General features: G+C 58.6%; 1 protein-coding gene across 2 annotated transcripts; it reads right to left on the bottom strand.

Annotated features, from left to right (window-relative positions):
- Positions 1–771: 771 nt before the first annotated feature.
- On the bottom strand, positions 772–13,708 carry MATK (megakaryocyte-associated tyrosine kinase). Of its 2 annotated transcripts, none has more exons than XM_082331448.1 (14): positions 10,770–13,708; positions 10,345–10,430; positions 5,456–5,512; positions 5,124–5,237; positions 4,853–4,968; positions 4,285–4,504; positions 3,193–3,286; positions 3,027–3,092; positions 2,771–2,870; positions 2,595–2,679; positions 2,343–2,416; positions 2,038–2,233; positions 1,567–1,653; positions 772–1,426 (listed from the first exon to the last, which is right to left on the bottom strand). In XM_082331448.1, the coding sequence occupies exons 3-14, from the start codon at positions 5,462–5,464 to the stop codon at positions 1,244–1,246; spliced, it is 1,344 nt and encodes a 447-aa protein (XP_082187574.1). In that variant the 5' UTR covers positions 5,465–5,512; positions 10,345–10,430; positions 10,770–13,708; the 3' UTR covers positions 772–1,243. The 2 variants fall into 2 exon arrangements, with proteins under 2 accessions (XP_082187574.1, XP_082187573.1); XM_082331447.1 differs by having other exon boundaries at positions 10,664–13,708.
- Between the last annotated feature and the right edge of the window lie 465 nt (positions 13,709–14,173).

Raw genomic sequence — 14,173 nt, forward strand, 5'->3', positions numbered from 1 at the left:
AAGGCATTAGGAGGGGAAGCCACAGCCACCGGGGTGGAAAGACCTTCCTGCACTGCTCACTGCACCCAAGGGTGCTTGGGGGGGGGACGGCAGTGCGGGGGGACGGCGGGGTGCTGCCCCATCGGGGCGATGGGGAGGTGGAGACACCGAGCCCCAGCGCACCCCAGATCAGGCTGAAAGACCCCATATTGCACGGGCCCCGATGGAGGGCAGCACTCGCAGGGCTGGACCCTGCTGGGGAAAACCCTGCGCCATGGGCACCCAGAGCCACCCACACCGGCACAGCGGGGTTGGAGGTGCAAGAAGTCGATGCAGAGGAGACACAAGAGGATTAGCCAAAAAAAAACCCAATCGAGGGTCAAAGGACTGGAAGGAAGGCGAGGCGGCAGGCGGGCGCACACGCACAAACACACAGGCGCGCGTGCGGCCCCATGCCCCCGCTAATCCCAGCTCCACCGAGAAGTCGAGATTGCTTGGGAGCCGGCGGGGCCGGGGGCTTCCCGCTGCCAGAGGACGTGCCCAGCTCCCGTAATCTATATGCAAGCAATTCCCATACAGACTCTGATTAAAAGAATAATCCCCGGCTGCGCAGAGCCCCGAGGGGAGAGGGGCCAGGCTGCGCATGGGGGCTCTGAGGGCCGGAGCTCCCGGGCCCCCCCAAGCCTTTCTCTGTGCTTTGCCAGGCCCCAAGCGAGGGATAGGCCTAATTTGAGCCCAGAGGCTTAAAGATGCTGTTGAACTAATATCTTTGGTTTAATCAAAAAGCCCAAATCCGGGTGGTTTAGCTGGCTGCACCCGGCGTCCCTGCGCGGGGCTGGGTGGCTGGAGCAGGGCTGTGTCGGGGTTGGGGTTTCATCTTCCAGCGAGCGGAGATGTCCCGTCCTGTCCCCCCTCACCGGGAGGGGCAGCTCGAAGGGACCCCACGTGTGGCACCCACTGCCCGGGGCTGAACGTGGGGTGTGTGGGGCATGGCCCCCCTTGGGGGCTACTCTCCCCGCTCCAGCGGGTTGAGGGCGGTCGATCCCATGGGACCTTTCTCTGAGCTGTGTAGTGGGAAGGACCCGTGCCAGGATGGAGGGAGGCTGGTGCCTCCTCTTCGGGCGCCCCAGGGGAGGAGGAACCCCCCTCAGCTGCCGCCCCATCTCCACCGGGACAGAGCAGCGCCATGGGCCACCCCGCTGCCCGGCCGTGCCCGGCGGGTGCGGGGGGCTTCTGGCCACAGGTCCCGGGCGCGGGACGGGAGTTAAACGTCCCTCAGGTGCTTCAGCTCCTTCTGCAGCTTCTCCGTGAGTTTCTTGAAGGACGGCCGCTTGCTTGGCTCCAGCTCCCAGCAGCTCTTCATCAGGGCGTAGATGGCGGGCGGGCAGCCCTCGGGGGGCTCCATGCGGTACCCCTGCTCCAGCAGCTCCGTCACCTCCTTCAGGCTCTGGCAGGATGGAGAAGCCAGCTGGGACCCCCCTTCCCCGCCCCGCCGGGGGCTCGCCCTGGCCAGGGGACAGTGGGATGTCCCCGTCCCACCAGTGCCAGCGGGGTGTGACCTGTGGTGTCCCCCAGCACAGCACTCACCAGCTTGGGGTAGGGCGCTCGTCCGAAGGAGAAGGCTTCCCACAGGAGGATCCCGTAGCTCCACACGTCCGACTTGGAGGAGAATTTCTGCGGCGGCAGGAGGAGGGGAGGCTGAAGCGGGCTGGGGGCCATGCCGGGCCGCCATCCCTCCCCGAGGGCGAGACAGGAGACAGCCCCTGCCCCCTGCCCCCCCCCAGCTCCACGGGGTGCGTCCCCCCCTCCCCTCCCATCACCCCCACAGCCCTGGGTCCATCCTGCCGCATCCTGCCGGAGCTGCCCCAGTCCCCGCGAGGCACCAGGGCGAGGGCTGGTCAGGACAGAGCCCGAATTTTGGGAGATGCAGGGCTGAATGTGCCAGAAGCCACCACGGGGCAGGGACGAGTCAGTGGGGGGGGGACGAACAGGGGGGACGCAAGGGGATGAGCTCCTTCGGGAGGGCCCCCCCCCCCCCCCCTTCCCACCATCACTCACGTTGTGTTTCAGGGCCTCCGGGGCTGTCCACTTCACGGGCAGCAAACTGGCATCTGCGCCCTTGGGATTGACCCGGGCCAAGCCGAAATCGCTCACTTTGGCCACGTTCTCCTCGGAGATGAGGATATTGCGGGCAGCCAGGTCCCTGTGCACCAGCTTCTTGGACTCCAGGTAGTCCATGCCCTGGGCCACATCCCTGCGACGGCCAAGCAAGGCAGAGCGCGGTGTCACTGCGTGTCCCCTGGGGCTGCCCGGGAGGACGCAGAGCAGCGATCTGCAGACTGGAGGGAGGGAGGTGGACTTACAGAGCAAACAGGAGGAGCTGCTGGGTCGGGACAAGCGCCCGGCCCCGCGTGCGCAAGAAGTTCACCAGGTTGCCCTGATAGAGGAGGAGAAATGCGTAAGGACCAACAGGACGGGGCTGCCTGGAGACTTTGCCTCCCACAGGGGCTGCAGCACCCGGCACCCATCCAACTCAGCCCCCCAGATGGGGATTTTGTCCCCAAATCTGAGCAGTGGTGGGTACCGCTGGCTGAGGACTGGCTGGGTGCTCTCACCTTGCTCATGAACTCCATGACGATGTAGAGGCCGTTGTGCAGGATCACGCCGAGCAAACACACCAGGTTTTTGTGCCGGACCTTCCTGAAACAGAGCGGATCCGGGTCAAGGGGGTGCCTGCTCGTCCCCGGGTCGCAGGGCAGGGTTGGGCCGTATCCCCCCATGGGGCACTCACGTCATGGCAGCCGTTTCGGCGAGGAAGGCCTGGGCGGTCACATCGCACTTGATGTTCTTCACGGCCACTTTCTGCCCCATGTACTCACCCTGCAGGACGTCTGGAAGGGGACACGAGGGGTCAGGCTCAGCCCCACACCTGACCCCCCACGTCCCAGGCTGAGCCCCCCATGCCATGGGAGGGGGAGGGTATGTCGTGGGGTGCCATCTGGGGAAGCCCGTGGCCAGGGAACCACCAACCTCATCTTCTCACCTACCTCCGAACTCGCCTTGCCCGATGCGGTCTCCCAATGTGAGGTGCTGCAGGTTCAGCAACCAGCCGGCTGGGCACGGGCACAAGGGCAGGTTAGCAGGGGCCACCAGTGCGGCCATGCTGCCTTGTCCCCAAAATCCAGACCACGGCCCTCTCCCGCCATCCCCTACCTTTGGCCAACTCCTCCTCGGCCGACTTCATCCCGGTTTTTGGTTTGGGCTTCACCAGCTTGGTGCAGATGGCTCCCTGCTCCTTCATGTAGTGCTGCCGAGGAACGGACAGACGGAGGCGATGTGGCGATGCCACCTCTTACCCCCAAACTTGGGGCATGGAGCCGGGAAACAGCTGTGGGATGCTCCACGGGACCCCACCACCATCGCCGCCCTTAAGGGGCCAGGAGCCCCTTCAGCTCGGGCAGCACGAAATGCCATGTTTCCCCCCGCACCACAATTTGCAGCCTCCATCTCAGCCCTGCTCCCCTCCAGCCAGGGAAACACCGTGACAGCGCGGGCGATACGGGGTGCTCCGGGTGAGCCGGAGGGCAGCCGATGGGGTTAAAACGGGCACTGCAGCAGCTGAGGGCAGTTTGCAGAGACAGGGAGCGGAAGCGGCAGGGACGGCTGTCGAGGTTACAGAGAAGGGCTAGGGCAGCTGAAAGGGGAAAGGAGCCACCCAAAAGCAGAAGTTGTGTCTAAATGAGGAAAACATATGAGAGTGCAACCCCGTGGGGAGGAGATAGGCATCAGCTACGAGCCAGGGTGAAGATGAACCTTGAGGAAGAGTTTGCTGGAAGGGCGAGAGCTAACGCGGCAGCCCCGCAGGGTGAGCAGGCGAGAGGGGGGCTTGGATGGAAGAGAAACACAGCAAAACGCCTCAGAGCCTCGGCAGGGCTCAGACCTCGTCCAGGTTCCAGGGGTGGCAGAAGCATTTTTCCAAAATGCCCAAAGCCCCGCTGCTGCCTGAAGCACTGAATGAGCAGGGGTGGGAGAAACGTGGCCCTGGGCAGGGGACCGGGGCTGCTGCCGGCACGGCTGGTTTGCAGCAGAAGACGTCCCCATGGCATCCCAGATCTGTCCATTGCACCCCAAACTGAGTGGGAACCACGAGTTTTCAGCAGGGACAGAGTTACCCCAGGTAATGAACCCCAATGAAAACCGCAGGAGAAAGGGACGGGGACCTGCCACTGCTCCCTGGGACCCCATGAGGTTCTTGCTCTCAGTCCGGCGCTGGCGGGGCTCGCTGCCCGGGGAGGGGGATCTCACCTCGATCATGTCAATGAGGTTGGAGAAGTACTGCTGGTTGTCGATGCTGAGCGTGTTCTCCTCGTGCACCACGCGGTAGTGGATCACCTCCTTACCGAAGCTCACGCAGAGCACATAGTCGCCGGGGTGCCGGATGGACTCGCGCACCAGGAACAGCCCGTCCTCGGGGGGCTGCAGCTCCTGCACCGCTTCCACCCCCGAGATCTTCCCGTGGAACCAGCTGGGGAGAGGGGCATTGGGGAGAGGGGCCGTGCCGGCGGGCTTCCCCCAGCGCCAGCAGCAAGACGGGGAGAGCAGAGCCCCTGCCAAAGCTACGTAGACCCCATTGCATAAACCCCTTCCCTGCAAGGTCCATCCAAGCTGGGTGGGCACAACTGGGGGTCTTTAAAGCCAGGCGCTGGCCCCAGCAAATCCCTCCATTGCCAGGGCATGGCTACGGGCTGCTCTGCCCTCAGCTGCCCTCCCAAAACCTCGCTGGGGGGAAATGTGCTGGACTCATCTGCTGTTGCAGCTCCTGGGGGCTGAGCTGGGCCGCTGGCCCCCCACGGGTCCCCCCCACTGTACTCACGGCATCAGGCTGAGCTTGGGGTCGACGCGGATGGCGCCGCGCTCCCGCAGCGCGCTGGCTGCCAGCAGTCCCTCCTGCCCCGTCTCGTTGTGCCTGGCGCGGTACCAGCTTTTGCCCTGGGGGTGAGAAGGTCTCAGAGCAAGGGAGGGAAGGGGGGATCCCGCTGGGAAGGGGGGAGGCTGGCTCCGGCAGCTCAGCTGATGGCACTAGGGTCCCATCCCCGCCCCGCCCTCCTGCGGCAGCGCGTCCCCCGAGCACCCATCGGGCTCACCTCCACGGCCTCGATGATGGTGACCACGTCGCCCTTGTGGAAGGCCAGCTCCTGGGCCTTGGGCTTGGTGTGGTCATGCTTGGTGACACACTGCGTCCCGGGGGGCCAGTGTTTCTGCAAGGGAGAAGGCAGCGTCAGCAGGGACAGCGAGAGCTGGCCCCCTTCCACCTCCCACAGCCATCAGCGCCAGCCCCAAGGACCATCGGAAGCCCTGGCTGGGCACAAGGGGCACCAGGCACGAGCCCCCCTCCACCCCACCGTGGTCCTGGGGGGACATGTCACCCCGATGTCAGCAAGGGAAGTGCTGCCATCCCTGTGACAGCCCCGCTCACCCTGGACATGGTCGGCCGTCAGCGCATCAGTGACTCCCTGTCCTCTCCTGCTGCCACCTGCAGAGAAGAAACCAGAGGGGCTGTGGAGGGATGGGGCTGAGCTGGCCCGTCCCAGGCCACCGCTGCTGTCCCCACAGGCTCCTCTGGCCAACGCAGCTCCTTGCAAGCCTGTGCATCACCTGGGGCAGCCCTGGACCACAGGAGCAAGAAAAAGGGTTAGAGCAGGCTGCAAACCCTGCCCACGCCAGCTATACCCCAGGGACACTCCTGCCCCAAACCCAGGTGGGAGCAGGACCCAGCTATCCCAGCCCCTGCCCCTCTCCCTGCCTTAAGAGTCCAAAGATGTTCTCCACCGCCCACCGGCATGACAGGAGCCCATCACCATGGCTGCGGCGGGGGAACGTGGTTTTACCAGGAACTTGTTTTTTCACCTCCTGTTTCAGCAGCTCCACCGGCCACGGGGCCCCGCTGACGTAGGACGTGGCAGGGCTGATGTGGGTGCTGCCTGCCGCAGGGGGGACGCTGACGGGCAAGGCTGGGCCGAGGCGGGATTGTCACATCCGCTGGCCGTGGGATGACCACGCAAGGTCCCTGTGCTCCCCCTGCCACCAGCTTGTCATGCTGGGATGCATGTGACCACTTTCCAATGCAAAATTGTGGGCCTTCTCCTCCTGGAGCCCTTCATCCCCAGTATCGCCTCCAGGATCACAGACTCATAGAATGGTTTGGGTTGGAAGAGACCTTTAAAGATCATCTAGTTCCAAACCCGTGCCATGGGCAGGGACACCTCCCACTAGATCAGGTTGCCGAGAGCCCTGTCCAATGTGACGTTGAACATTTCCAGGGATGGGGCATTCCCAGCTTCTCTGGGCAACCTGTGCCAGTGTCTCACCACTCTCATAGTAACACATTTCTCCTTTATGTCCAAGGTCAATCCACTCTCTCTCAGTTTAAAACCACTGCCCTTTGTCCTGTCACTATAAGCCCTGGTATAAAGTCTTTCTTGTAAGCCCCCTTTACATATGGAAAGCCCACAATAAGGTCTCCCCAGACCCTTCTCTTCTCCAGGCTGAACAACCCCAGCTCTCTCAGCCTTTCTTCATAGCAGAGTTGCTCCAGCCCTCAGACCGTTTCCGTGCCTTCCTCTGGCCCCGCTCCAACAGGTCCATGTCTGTCCTGTGCTGGGGACCCCAGAGCTGGACGCAGGGCTCCAGGTGGGGTCTCACCAGAGCAGAGGGGCAGAATCCCCTCCCTGGCCCTGCTGGCCATGCTGCTGGTGATGCAGCCGGTGATACAACTGGCTTTCTGGTCTGCGAGCACACATTGCTGGTTCATGTCCAGTTTGTCACCCACCAGTACCCTCAAGTCCAGTACCCAGATGCAGGACCTTGCACTTGGCCTTGTTGAACTTCATGATGTTTGCATGGACCCAATCCTCCAGCCTCTCCAGGTCCCTCTGGATGGCATCCCCTCCCCCAAGGGAATCAACTGCACCACTCAGCTTGGTCTCATCTGCAGACTTGCTGAGGGGCCACTCAATCTCCCTATGCACACCACTGATGAAGATATTAAATAGTATTGGTCCCAGTATGGACCCTTGAGGGACACCACTTGTTGCTGCTTTCCACTGGGACACCGAGCCATTGACTGTAACTCTTTGGACGTGGCCATCCGGCCAATTCTTTATCATCTAACAGTCCATCCTCAGACCCATATCTCTCCAATTTAGAGGTAAGGGTGTTGTGAGGGACCATATCAAAGGCCTTACAGAACTCCAGGTAGATCACATCCTTAGCTCTTCACTGGTCCACTGATGCAGTCACTCCATCATAGAAGGCTGCTAGATCAGTCAGGCATGGTTTGCCCTTGGCGAAGCCAAGTTGGCTGTCTCTAATCTTTCCCTGATTTCCATGACTTCCGACATCTCTTCCGGGAGGATCTGCTCCGTGTTCTTGCTGGGCACTGAGGTGAGACTGACTGGTTGGTAGTTCCCAGGGTCCTCCTTTTTACCCTTTTTAAAAATGTGTGTCGTGTTTCCCTTTTTTCCAGTCACTGGGAACTTTGCCTGACTGCCACAACTTTTCAAATGTGATGGAGAGTGGCTTGGCAACTACATCAGCCAGTTCCCTCAGGACCCTGGGCTGCATCTTGTTGGTTCCTGTAGACTTACGTATCTTCAGGTTCCTCAGGTGGTCCTGAACCTGATCCTCTCCTACGATGGGAAGGACTTTGTTCCCCCAGTCCCTGCCCTGAGGTTCAGGGGCTTGAGAAGTGTTGGAAGAGAGATTACCGTTGAAAACTGAGGGGAAAAAAAAAATGTTGAGTACCTCAGCCTTCTCCATGTTGGTTGTCACCAGCTCTCCCGTCTTATTTAAGTGGGGGACACATTTTCTTTAATCTTCCTTTTCTGGCCAATGCACCTGTAGAGGCCCTTCTTATTATTCTCCATATCCCTTGCCAAATTCCACTCCAGCTGCCCCTTAGCTTTCCTGATGCCTTCCCTACACATCCAGGCAGCATCTCTTTATCCTTCCTAGGATACGTCTCTGGTTCCACGTTTCCTTCTTACCCTTTGGTTTGACCAGGTCCTTACTGAGCCGTGCTGGTTTCCCACCTTCCTTGCCTGATTTTTTTACCATAAGGGAACTGAGAACTCTTGCGCTCTAAGAAAAATGCCCCTAAGGAGCTACCAGCTCTGTTCAGCTCCTTGATCCCTGAGGGCCGTTTCCCAGAGGGTTCCATCCACTAATTCCTTGAACAACTGACATCGCGGATGGTGGGACTCAGTGGGCAAAGCCTCTCCTGCTGCCTTAGCAGCACCGGGGGCTGGAGGGGGGACGGCCGAGCCGCTGGGGCGTTGACACCAAGCCTGTGTCCTCGGTGGCACTGCCTGGGCTGCCACGCATCCCCATACCACGGCATCATCCTCAAACCCACCACAGTCTTCAAAGTCAAGTCATGGTTTCTGTAAGTTTTGTTCTGATTGCCGCACCCTTCCTCCAGATCCATTTTGCAGTTGAAATTTCTCTCTGCCACTCACTGCATGGCAGACGCTTTCTTTCCTTTTCGAAAGGAAGGTGGGATTTCTCAGTGCTTGCAGCTCACACTCTTCAGCTTTGCCAAAGACGCCATTTGATGAGACCCACGTCCCACATAGGCGAATCTGCTTCGTGCCCACCTTGCTCCTTCCTACCGGAGAACCAGATAGTGTGAAGCTATTCCAGCAGCTCCGTGCTCCTCTCTGTTTCCAAGACCTCAAAACAGCCAGGGAAGCATCAGCTTCCAGAGAAGAGAAATGGCTGAGGAGGGGGAGAGGTGGTTTCATTCATGCATTGGTTTTGTTGGTGCTCAGTGAGCACGAGAGCCTGGGCAGGGCAATGCGGGGCTGGGACCCAGCACTGACCACCCCGCTCCCGGGAAACCCCACTGTTGGCCTCTTGGAAACTTGTAGCCAGAGCAGGACGATGTCTCCCTGGCTCTGCTGGGCTGGGAGAGGCGCAGGGGCTCACTCGGCTCCTTGGAGCAGAGATGACAGTCTTTGCTCTGTTCCTCTTTTGGACGGTGAGTCACGGTCACTCCTCTGCATCACCAGTGGTAAACCCCAGCCTGTCTCCGTGACGGTGAGGATCTGAGGACTTACCGTGCCGGTCCCTATCCAAAACAGCAACAAAAAAGGGATAACTGCAGCTGTTGCAAGGTTAATATTAGCAGGCTTTATCTGCTCCAGAAGCCATTGTTAGCTAGCACAGACATCCTTTCGTCCTGCAGCCCATCCGCGCCACACGTATTATCTTGGTGGACTTCGAGATGCAAAGGCGGCCGCTCCGTGCCGCAGGCACAGCCCAAGTCTGACGTGACTGGATGCAGCTCAGCTCACTTCCAGGATGGGTGAGGACAGGGTCCGCTCCATAGCCCTGGCTGTGGTACACAGCCTGGTACGAGGAGGGACATGCTGGCTGAGCCGGGAGGGATGACAGTAGCTCTGACAGTTGGTCCTTCATTTTCAGCTGCTCCGGGACAGTAATTTCTGGTGAAAAGCAGCAACTGGTTGCTCAGCCCTGCCCCTGTGTGCAGACCGCAGGTGGTGCTTGGAAGGGACGGCTCCTCCGCTCTGAGCACCCAAGGGCCCAACTTCTCTTCTGCCCAGCTGGCACTAGGGCTCGGCGTGCCAGACCCGCACCCGCACACGGATACCTGCCGCTGGCAGAGCCTGGAGACCGGCCAGTGCCTCCACCCAGCCACCAGCGGGCAATGGCAGTGAATCACCTTCCTCCCGGTGCCACTCAATGCCTTGTCCTAAAGCAACTATTTGTTCTTGAGATGTTTGGTCCATGTGGTTCCCATCACTGGAATGAACGTTCCCACAAGCAGGATGCGCAGGCAGAAAGCCTAGGAGGAGATATTTGCCCCCCTCTTTGTTTTGGAGCTGTTCTACACTTAATCGGTTAACCTGAGTATTTGCAATGAGGATTTGCAGTACAGAAACACGGTGGGGTTTGGTGGAGCCATCCCAGCCCTGAACTGGAGAGTTCAGGCTTGTTCCCAGTGCAAAGTTACCCCAGCTGTGGAGCCGCCGGGACCCCACGGCGCAGTGGCAGAGGAGGGGACGCAGGCACTGGCAGGTTGCACTGAAATGGGCGCCGGCTGCGTCGTGCGCACACCTTTGAAATGCAAGCTGGAGAACTTTTTTACGGACGCCCGGCTGCACTAAGGGTCGCTTGGACAAACAGCAAGCTCTTTTGCTGAAAAACAGGAGCCACCGGGCCATGTTCCCCACTGACCGCAATGCTCTTAACGCTACAATGCCACGTCCATGCCCCGCCGGTGACAGAGCAGACGCGACAACACATCACCTGCCCTCGGCAGCTCCGGCAGACCCTTGCACTTACCTCCCGGCAACGTCCATGCAGGGCCCTGGGGGCAACGATGTCTCGGGGTAGCTCACGGCTAAGCCTGGACTCAGATCCTTGAATTCCTGGAGAGTAAATTCTCTTTCACATGGAGCAGCAAAGCTTTATTTTCAAGGGCATGCTCCCAGAAAGAGCTACTGCGTTATTTCCTGATTTCTCTTCTGGTAAGGGCTGCAGATGCAGCGTCCCGGAGGTCCTAGTGCCTGCCGCCTCTGCTCAGTCAAACATTAATCAGAGATGACTCATTATTTGACAACACTTAAAACAACTTTTACCCTTTGAGGGCACAAGTACACACCCTTGCTAGAAATGAACTGGAGATCATCAGATCCTATAGCCTGCAGCGTAGCATTCACAGAAAATTAACGATCTGCCATGGAAATGGGGAGATTTGCTGTTACCACCTTGGGTACCGTGACCAGAGCCGCCCGAGGAGCGGGCGCCCGTGGCAGCAGCAGCTCTCCAGGGACGCTGAGGCTCAGGAGAGGATGCGGTGGGACCAGGGATCCTGAAGTCTAATCCCGTCTCAGCACCGACTTCTGTGAGACTTGGGGGAGGCCGATCCAAGAGCGCAGCCGTGCCTTGCTGCTCGTAGGGGATGAAAACGCAGATGCGTCGCTGGAACGGGCAATTGCAGAGAGGCTTTTATCCCAACACCACTGTCAAATGGCAGTGGCTTATCTGTATCCTCCAGCATCTGCAACTCGTGGGGAGGGAATAATCGCCTCCCCGGCTCATCACCCCAGCCGGAAAACCGGAGATGAGTTTTGCACTAACATTCAACATTTCCAATATTCTGAGCAAAACGGTGAAAAAGAAGAAAATGCAGTTTCAGGCAAACACCATACTTCATTCAGGGGTCTTGGGTTTTTTTTGTGTGTATTTTTTTGTTTTGTTTTTAATAAAATGGTGTTTAAGCCTTCAAAAAATACTGGCAATTCAAGGGCAAAGCGGTGTAGAAGAGAACTATTCCAAACTAGCCAGTAGTTTCAGCTCCTGGTTATATTTTTCCATCAACAAACAACTTCCCCAAGCCATTCCAGCTGGTCTGTTCACAAGATTCTTGGGACGTGTTTCCCCAGGAGCGCTCATTCCGTTATCCTTTGGATTTGTAAGGACAGATCCGTACGTACCAGGTCTGCTCAAGCTGGAGAACAAACCCGCGTACACCCCGCCGGCCCCCGCGCCGCACGCCCGGGGCTCCGCGTTGGATCTCCTGGGGTCTGTGCAGGGCCTCGCGACAAGAGGAGCTGCGTCGCACTTTGGGGTTTTGCTGCATCCGGTCATTGTCGCAGACGTGACCACAGCCCGAAGAACTCAGCATCACACGCGGGGAACAACTTGCTCAGACTTAATAAATGGGCTTTCCCCGTCCTGCTCCGTGGCCAGCCAAAAGATTCCCGCTTGCTCCTGCTGGAGCTGGTCTCCCCCTTTACACATCTGGGTATCTACCACCCAGTCAGCGCCTCAGTCTTTAATACGTTGATCCTCAAAACTGTCTCTCTCTCTTCTCTGCAGCAAAGCAGATACCTGCGCCGCACAGCCCAGCTCAGCGTTGTACGGCTGAATCACCAGAGTGCCCAGGTCCCCCCAAAACAGCCTGTAGCGAGCCAAAACATCAAGATTTTGTAGCGCTTCTGAAGTCACTGGGTACAATAGCATGGGAAATGTTTTTCTGACACCCTAGGCTGGGGCTTTAACCGCTTGTCAGCCTTCCTCCTGGCATCCTTCCTCTGGGTCAGGGAGAGGCAGGCTCGCAGGCACAAGCGCGATGTCCTGCAGAGCACACTGCAGTGCCGTTCCTGGTAAGGTGAACGGCGAAGTTATCCAAGGAAGCAGAGGTTTGAGCAGGAGGGAGGAAGATGGGCAACGATATTCCTTAGGAACTGCAGCATGTTTTGTACCGAAAAACCAAATCCTTCTCAGCACAGACTTGGGCATTAGCAGTCCAGAGCCCATGGGCTTTCTTTTGTCGAGGCAGCTCCCTTCAGTCCGCGCTGACAATGCCGCTGGATTCACCAGAAATGTGCCTTCCCAGCCCGAGGAATCTGCCCTGCGTTTCAAGCTTTTTAAAAGGGAATCGGAAAATGGCAAGATGTCAAAAAAGCAGACAACTCCTCCCTACCTTGCCTCCACAACAACTCGGGGTGGCTTCTTTTTACTTCTCCTTTAGCACCTGAAGGCAAACACCCAGGTCCCTTCTGGCTCCCTCTGCAGCCAAAGGTTTCAAACTCCGGCCCCGAGTAAGCCAAGCTGAGCGGCGGGGTGCTTGCTGCCTGCGGCTCCCGAGGGCAGCGCAGGATGTCTGCCTTGGCCCTTGACATCCAATCTCCAGCATTTAAAGAGAACAGCACTGAGTTTAAACAACCTTTTCATAGCAAAGATTTATATTTCAACCCAACACCACTGTTGGGTCATTTGGACAGAGGATCATTTGCAAGGGTATTTCACCCTAGGTAATGGCTGGAGGTTTGGGTGGTGCCTTACCCTGCTCCAAGCAGCCGTACCCAGCACCGGGTTCAGATGTGGTTACGCACCCCTCCGCTGCGCACACTGCGCTGCCAGGAGCCAGACCGATGCTTCCGAGAGGGACTGGGGTGCATCAAGCACTGCGTTGCCAGCCGGTCGAGGGAGGGGATGGTCCCGCTCTGCTCTGCGCTGGTGCGGCCTCACCGTGAGCACTGTGTGCGGTTCTGGGGGCCACAGCACAAAAAGGACACGAAGCTACTGCAGAGCGTCCAGAGGAGAGCCACGAAGATGGGGAAGGGTCTGGAGGGGAAGCCGTACCAGGAGCGGCTGAAGGCACTTGGTCTGTTCAGCCTGGGGAAGGGGAGACTGTGGGAGGCCTCATCGCGGTCTATGGCTTCCTCACAGGGAAGAGGAGGGGCAGGCGCTGATCTCTTCTCCCTGGCGACCCAGGACAGGACCCGAGGGAAGGGCAGGGAGATCTGCCGGGGGGTTAGGGTGGACATTGGGCAAAGGTTCCTCACCCGGAGGGTGGTGGAGCGCTGGAGCAGGCTCCCCCGGGAGGCAGTCACGGCACCGAGCCTGACGACATTCAAGAAGCATTTGGACAACGCCCTCAGACACACAGGGTGAATTTTGGGGTTGTCCTGCGCAGGGACAGGAGTTGGACTCGATGATCCTCGGGGGTCCCTTCCAACTCAGAACACGCTGTGATTCTGTGATTCCTCTCCGTCCCCAGCAGCCCCAAGGAGCAGCATGGACAGCACAGATGTGTTCATTAAACCCTTATACAGCAAATAGCAATGCACAAATGTGTGTCCCAGCAAGAAAGTAGATTGGGCGTGCTCGAGGAACAAGTGGAAGATGCACAGCTGCAGCCAAGCGCCTCAGTCTTACACCCAAACCCCGCTCTTGCGGCAGCTGTTTCACCTGGACACATCAGGCCTTCGCTGCGGCGTCCGCGCTTCTGTGTCGCGACTGTTTTGGAGGGTGGCGAGCAGCACTTAGAGGCAAGTTCCACATCTGGGGTCTTGGTCTTTACAGGCATCCATGTCACTTCCCCTGAACGGGGACTGCTACATCAGTTAAACTCTTCAGTATTTCGTGTGATAATTTGGCTTTCATCTCTGGCAGCACTTGTGACAGTGTCTAATGGTTTTACTTCCTAATTTCTAATGAAGGAAGGTTTTTGGAGCGGATGCACGACTTCATCTTTTTTTGATCTGACTAAGGTAAAAGCTTAGAAATTGCTCACGACATTTCAACACTTCCCAATCTTTTTGATTTCCCAGAAACAGAGGAGGATAACCGTATGGCAAAAGGAAGATCAGAGTCAAGGCTT

The sequence above is a fragment of the Platalea leucorodia genome (genome assembly GCF_965183815.1).
Source record: "Platalea leucorodia genome assembly, chromosome: 21".
NCBI classification, from domain to species: Eukaryota; Metazoa; Chordata; class Aves; order Pelecaniformes; family Threskiornithidae; genus Platalea; species Platalea leucorodia.

Coding starts and splice junctions, on each gene's coding strand:
- MATK (XM_082331448.1), bottom strand. Junction 2,417..2,594: donor TCATGGAGTTCATGAGCAAG/GTGAGAGCACCC, acceptor CTCCTCTATCAG/GGCAACCTGGTGAACTTCTT. Junction 1,427..1,566: donor GAGCGCCCTACCCCAAGCTG/GTGAGTGCTGTG, acceptor CCATCCTGCCAG/AGCCTGAAGGAGGTGACGGA.